Below are 5,748 nucleotides of genomic sequence, written 5' to 3' on the forward strand. Positions count from 1 at the left end.
CAGGGAAGGAAGAGTTAATCCCCCGCCCGCCGCTAATGAGCCTTAACTGGGAATGACCCGACACAGGGGAGAAGTGAACCCATTGTCCTCGCCTGCGTTTGACTGTCTTCCAGGGAGACTCATGAAACGCAGAGCCCGGGCGTGAGTTCCCAATTTATGTCAGGAGGCTCTGATTTATTCTATTTATTTATTTTTGCCATCTGGTTGAGGAGGGACGTTGAACGCAAGCGTGAGAAATCCAGATGTGCACAGCTCCTCGCTGCTGCGCTTGCTGCGCAGGACCTTGTCCCCAGCCCAGCTCCCGGCCCCGCTGACCGTGACCTGAGCCCCCGGCCGCTGCCACCCCTCGAGCCCCCGGGGACGGGTCGGTGGCATCCCTGGGCACCTGCCACATCCCCGGCGGGGATGAGGTGTGGATATTTACACGCAGACGGGCTCAGCCTGGATGTCCAGCCCTGGACTTCCAGCATACGAGATGTTGGCCATATGACGGCCCGGTAGCAATAGCCACGGGGCCACCCGGGTGTCCCCAGCTGCGGGGACATTGGTGACCTTGGCAGCCATCATGGTGCCAGCATGCGTTGCAGGATCTGGCCCTGCTGCATGATGCCCGTCCCAAACGGGTGGTACTTTCCCCTCCGAGGCTGCCGCTGCTCCCTGCCCCATCCCTGCGTTTTGGAGGGGCTCGTATCGGTTTGAGGACACCTTATCTCATGGTGCAGGCTGGAAATGGGCCCCGCAAATGGGCTGCAATCCTGGGCACCCTCCAGGGCAGCGGCACAGGGGACACCCAGGGTCCCTTCCCCGGTGGCAGGATGGGATGATGGAAGAAAGCCACACGGTGGCTGGAGACCCACCATGGCATCCAGGGATGTCCCCGGGTGCCTCCGCCATGGAGCGGGGAAGCCGGTGCTGTTTTGGGGCTCAGTCCCCGCCACGAGGGGATGGCAGGGCTGGGCTGGAGCTGGGCACCGCTCCCCCTGCCGTCACCGCTGGCGTGGCACAAGGCATCACCGGCGGCACGAGGCACAAGGCGGCTCACGGCGCTCTGGGGGCAAACCGATGCTGTGAAACCTCCCATAGGAGCTGAGGGACACAACCGGGCAGCATGACCCGGCGGGGCAGAGAAAGAGGGGTTTTGGGGGGGGGCACTTTTGAATTTTTGCGATGATTTTTTGGTCAGGGCTCCTCCGAGACACGAGAGATGATCACACAGGATCTTAGCTCATCCGCTTGCTGTCTCATGCCTGGGAGGTTTGGCCGGAGGCCCAAGGGCTCTGGAGGAGGAGGAAAATTTCATCATCCTGCTCCAACGTCTCCTGTATAATCAGCCTCTTGTTAACCAATACGGCCCCATCCGAGACACTCACGGAGGACCGGGGCGCTGGTGGAGCCTTAGGTGGTCTTGGCCCCGGTGAAGCTTTGCTGAGCCTCTCCCAGGGCTGCCTGGGAAGTGGCTGCAACTTTATTTGGCTCCCCCCGCACACCCTCGCTCGCCTCCTTCTGTCTCTTCCCAGCCGGCTTCGGCATTTCCCCGTACCCCCAGGCACTGCCGGCACTGCCAGAGCGGGGGTCCCTGCCCCACCACGCTCCCCGCACTGTGATGGTCCCCGCGCCCTTCCAGTGCTGTTGAGCAGCCGGAGACTGTGATTTAAGCATCCCCCAGGGAAAATGCCTTTGCAGTTAGCCATCCCATAGGAGATTGGAAGGGAAGAAGGAGCAAGGGAACAGGGGATGGTGAGCCCCAGCCCACAGCGATGCTTGAGGGGGTTTTGGGACAGCCCTGAGGGTGTTCTGGGGGAGAAGCAGAGGTGTTTGAGGATGAGCGCAAAGGCAACCCAGCAAAGAGGAGCAGAATACAGTCCATTTCTGTTGGTTTATTTAAAAAAAGGGGGAAAAGAAGTATAAAAAAATAAATATTTAAATAGAATTCTATATATATATATTACCACAAATCTTGTTATTAATTATTATTAATTATTATTATTAATAACATTATTAAAAGTCAGGTCAGAGCGCTCAGTGCATGCTGGGCTTTCCACCGAGGCAATAAATAACCCTCGCAGCCCGCTGTGGTGCCAGGAGCGAGCCAGCGCCTCCTGCCACCGGCCCGGGGCCCGTCCCCACGTCCCCGTGTCCCCGCGTCCCCACGTCCCCGCGCCGGGGCCGCGTTCGGCCGTGCAAAGCCCAGCCCTTGGCCGCTAGTACATTCAGAGCCCTTCCGATGGGAAAAGCACTTTTCCGAAGGGGAGGGACGGGCCCTCTGCGTCCCGCCGTGCCCGCGCCGGCGGCGGGGGGACGACGATGCTCCCCGGTGGGGCAGCCGCTGGCTGGGACCCAGCCCCGGCCGCCGCGGCCACCCCAGTACCCTCAGTTTGGCTCCTTGTGGGGGAGCCCAGCCCCAAAAAAATGTGCAGGGGGAGCATGTCCCCTTGTCCCTGCCAGCTGCAGCATCCCAATCCTTTTTCCCCGGGCAAGCGGAGGCTTTCGGACGATGCTCGAGGACGTCTGTCGGGTTGCTCTCCGTGATGGAGGAGACCAGCCACGGGGGACAGAGTCCGGCCCCGCCGCCAGCCCCTCGCAGCTCCCCGCATCCCGCAGGACCGCCGGGGCACATCCCGGGCACATCCCGGGACCAGCCGGTGCCCCGGCAGCACCTCGGGAATAACGCTGCCTCATCCCGCCGGATGCCGGCCCCAGCTCTGCTCTTGCCTGGGACACGCCAGGCGGCAACGTTCACCCCCCCCTCAACCCCAAGGGGTAAATAAATTACCGGAGGGCTGGATGGGGCCGGCGCAGGGTCCGGGGTAATAAATAGGAAGGCGGGAGTTGAGGAGGCAGCGGTGGGAGGATGGCCGGGGGGTGGGGGGGGGGCAGAGGAGCCGGGGCGGGCGCTCACGGGGGGCTGAGATGAGGTAGAAGGACGCGGGCCGCCTGGGCGATGACCTGCACGTACTTCCTGAGCACCTGGCAGCCGTGTTGCTTCTTCTTGAAGGCGCTTTTGCCCTTGGAGCTCTCCCCGTAGCTGACGTCCACCTGGAAGACGTTGTAGTTCTTGCAGAGGAGGCAGGTGAGGTTGGAGATGAGGCCCCGGGTGGTCTTGGTGGTGTTGTGGAGCCGGTCGAGGAGCTCCTTGGCCGTCGGGTTGAGCTCCTCTTGGTCGCGCGTGATGTTCCCCAGCGAGGCGTTGAGGAAGGCGAAGAGCTTGTACATGGCCACCATGACCTCCTTCCTCTCGCTCGTCCGGTTGACGCGGAAAGCGGGGAAGAAGATGCCGCTGGGGTTGCAGAGCCTGTCCGTCTCGCTGCTGAACGGCTCTCCCTGGCACTTCAGCTGGGAGGAGAGGCGAGCGTCACCCCCACGTCCCCTACTGCCCCCCCACCCAAACCCGGCCACCTTCTGCCACCATCCCCGGCCGTCCCCCTTCGTGCACTTGATGGAGCAAACTTACGTAGAGGCTGAAGAGGTCCTGGGCGGTGGTGTTGAGCAACGCGACCTGCCTGCGGGTCTGCTCCTGGACGTTGGAGCGGCACAAATCGTGACCGGGGCAGCCGGGTCCGGTCACCAACAAGGGTCGGCCGGCCACCGGCCGCCGCTGCAGCAGGAGCAAGGCCACGAAGGGCACGACGCCTGTGAGGGGAAAGAGGCGAGCGTCACGGTGGGGACCGAGCCGGCGGTGGTCCATGCCGCCGCCGATGCCCCCCCCGGTGATGCTGAGCATCCCCCAAGGAGGCCAGCACCCAAGAGGAGAGCGTCCAGCCAGAACGGGGACCCATACCGCTCGAACGAGGGGGGGGGGGTCCGGCTTGACCGGCAGCCTCCAGACCCCCCCAGTTTGCCGTCCCCGCCGTGCTGAGGCTCCCGTCCCCCTCACCTGCCCCCCGGCAGGCGCTCCCCCGCCTCCCCTCCCGGCGGGGTGCCCCGCGGCATTCCCACATTTCGCAACCGTCCCGGTGACGACCTGTCGGGTATAATCAAATATGGAAAGCGCTTTTTTTTCCCCTCCGTTATCCTCCTCGGCCGGGCTCTGCGGGAGCGAGGCCCCACCCCGGCCCCGGCTGACTCAGCGGGGGCACCCGCAAGGAAACCTGCCTTCGGCATACCCCCCCCCCTTCCCTCCCGCCTCCGGCCCCACCGCCTGCCTCAGTTTCCCCGTCTGCGAAGTGGGCGCAGCGCCGAGGAGCCCCGGGGAGAGACGACACAGCTGCCGGAGACGCTGGCCAGAAAATCCCTGGACGCGGAACAAGGGGACCCTTGAGCCGCCGGCAGCTGGGTCGCCCCGGCGTGTCCCACCCCCCCGCCTCCTGCCGACGGGGCGAGAGCGGGGTGCTCCGACCCCCTCATCCCTGGGGATGCCCCCCCACCCCATCCCAAACCAGCATCCCAGCTCGGGGAGGCCAAACCACCTCTGGAGCCCTGCCACTGCGCTCCGCATCCTCGGGGAAGGGTACCCCGGGACATGGGGGGGTCCCTGGGGGATCCCCCCCAGTGGGTGACCTGGATGCCACCGGAGGCAGCACCCTGGCAAGGTGGGGGGCCACGGGGGTGCTGCCAGGCGAAATCCCCGGGCCGTGACGAACGCCGAAGCTGCCCACACTTGTCAGCTCCTCCGACGTGCCGGGTAATCCAAGCCTTGCTTTATTTACCCTGCCCAGGTGGGAAAGGACTTACCTGGGCGTGTTGCGATCCCCGACCTGCCGCCGCTCCCCTCCCGCGCAGGATGGGGGGGGACCCTTCCTCCCCGCACCCCCGGGGCCCTGGGTGCTCCCATGGGATGCGGATGCCCTGACCCCCCCCTTCCCCACAAGCCCCTCTAGCTGCTTTCCCCCTTCCTCGGCCGCTGCCTTCTGCCCATTTCACAGCTGGGCAGAGCGAGGCTCAGCACCCACGCCAAGGGCTGGGTGGGTGGGGGGTCCCGGGTGGGTGCTGTCCCATGGGACCCCCCCCCAGCACTGCCGCTGGGGGTGGCCACGGCTCCCTCCAACCCCCCCCTCCTGCATTTGGCAGCCTCCCCATCCCTCCGGTGCCCCGACGCAGCGGCAGCTCGCGGCATCGAGAGACCCAGAAGGAGGAAAAGCAGGAGGCGGCAGGGGGGGAATATTTTAAAAAGCCAAAAAAGCCCCCACCAAAAAAAAAAAATAAAAATCCCCCCCCCTTGCTTTTTTTTTTTTTTTTTTTTTGGAAGCATTTCCAGTTATATAAGTGTCCAGATGTTGGCCACACCACGCCAGCGCCGCGCTTCGCTCCCCGCTGCCAATTCCCAGAGATGCTCATCCCGGGGGGGGGGACGTAGCGTGGCGGGAGCCCTTGCTCCAGCCGCAGCGACCCGGGACCCGCCTGTACCCGAGCATCACCGGGAAAAGCGGGTGGGGGAGAGGAAAAAAAGGGGTGAGAAGGGGAAGTAATTTCCCCAAAGTTGATTTTTTTTTTTTTTTTACCTGCCGGCACGAACTTCATTGTGAGCCGCGTCCCGGGAGTGACTTAATAGAGATTGGTGTTGGCAGAGGAAGTTTTCAGAAATTCATGTTCATACTGGGGGACTTCTCGGGGTTTATATACCGGTCCGGCAGCCAGCCTGTGTTGTAAGAAAGGGGAGGAGGGGGGGACGCGGGGGGGAGCAGCACCACTATCGTTACTTCTATTGAAACTGGAAATCAGGAAGTCGAGGGCTTTGGAAATCCTGAATGATTCTTAGAAATAAACTTCTGATAAAGTTGATGTCACCGGGATTGTGGGTTTTGTGTTTTT

General features: G+C 63.2%; 1 protein-coding gene across 2 annotated transcripts; it reads right to left on the reverse strand.

The window, feature by feature from the left end:
- Positions 1-1,857: 1,857 nt before the first annotated feature.
- LIF (LIF interleukin 6 family cytokine) lies at positions 1,858-5,514 on the reverse strand. Of its 2 annotated transcripts, none has more exons than XM_075039659.1 (3): positions 5,439-5,514; positions 3,452-3,630; positions 1,858-3,333 (listed from the first exon to the last, which is right to left on the reverse strand). In XM_075039659.1, the coding sequence occupies exons 1-3, from the start codon at positions 5,455-5,457 to the stop codon at positions 2,896-2,898; spliced, it is 636 nt and encodes a 211-aa protein (XP_074895760.1). In that variant the 5' UTR covers positions 5,458-5,514; the 3' UTR covers positions 1,858-2,895. The 2 variants fall into 2 exon arrangements, with proteins under 2 accessions (XP_074895760.1, XP_074895759.1); XM_075039658.1 differs by lacking the exon at positions 5,439-5,514 and adding an exon at positions 3,875-4,013.
- Between the last annotated feature and the right edge of the window lie 234 nt (positions 5,515-5,748).

The sequence above is a fragment of the Buteo buteo genome, chromosome 11 (genome assembly GCF_964188355.1).
Source record: "Buteo buteo chromosome 11, bButBut1.hap1.1, whole genome shotgun sequence".
NCBI classification, from domain to species: domain Eukaryota; kingdom Metazoa; phylum Chordata; class Aves; order Accipitriformes; family Accipitridae; genus Buteo; species Buteo buteo.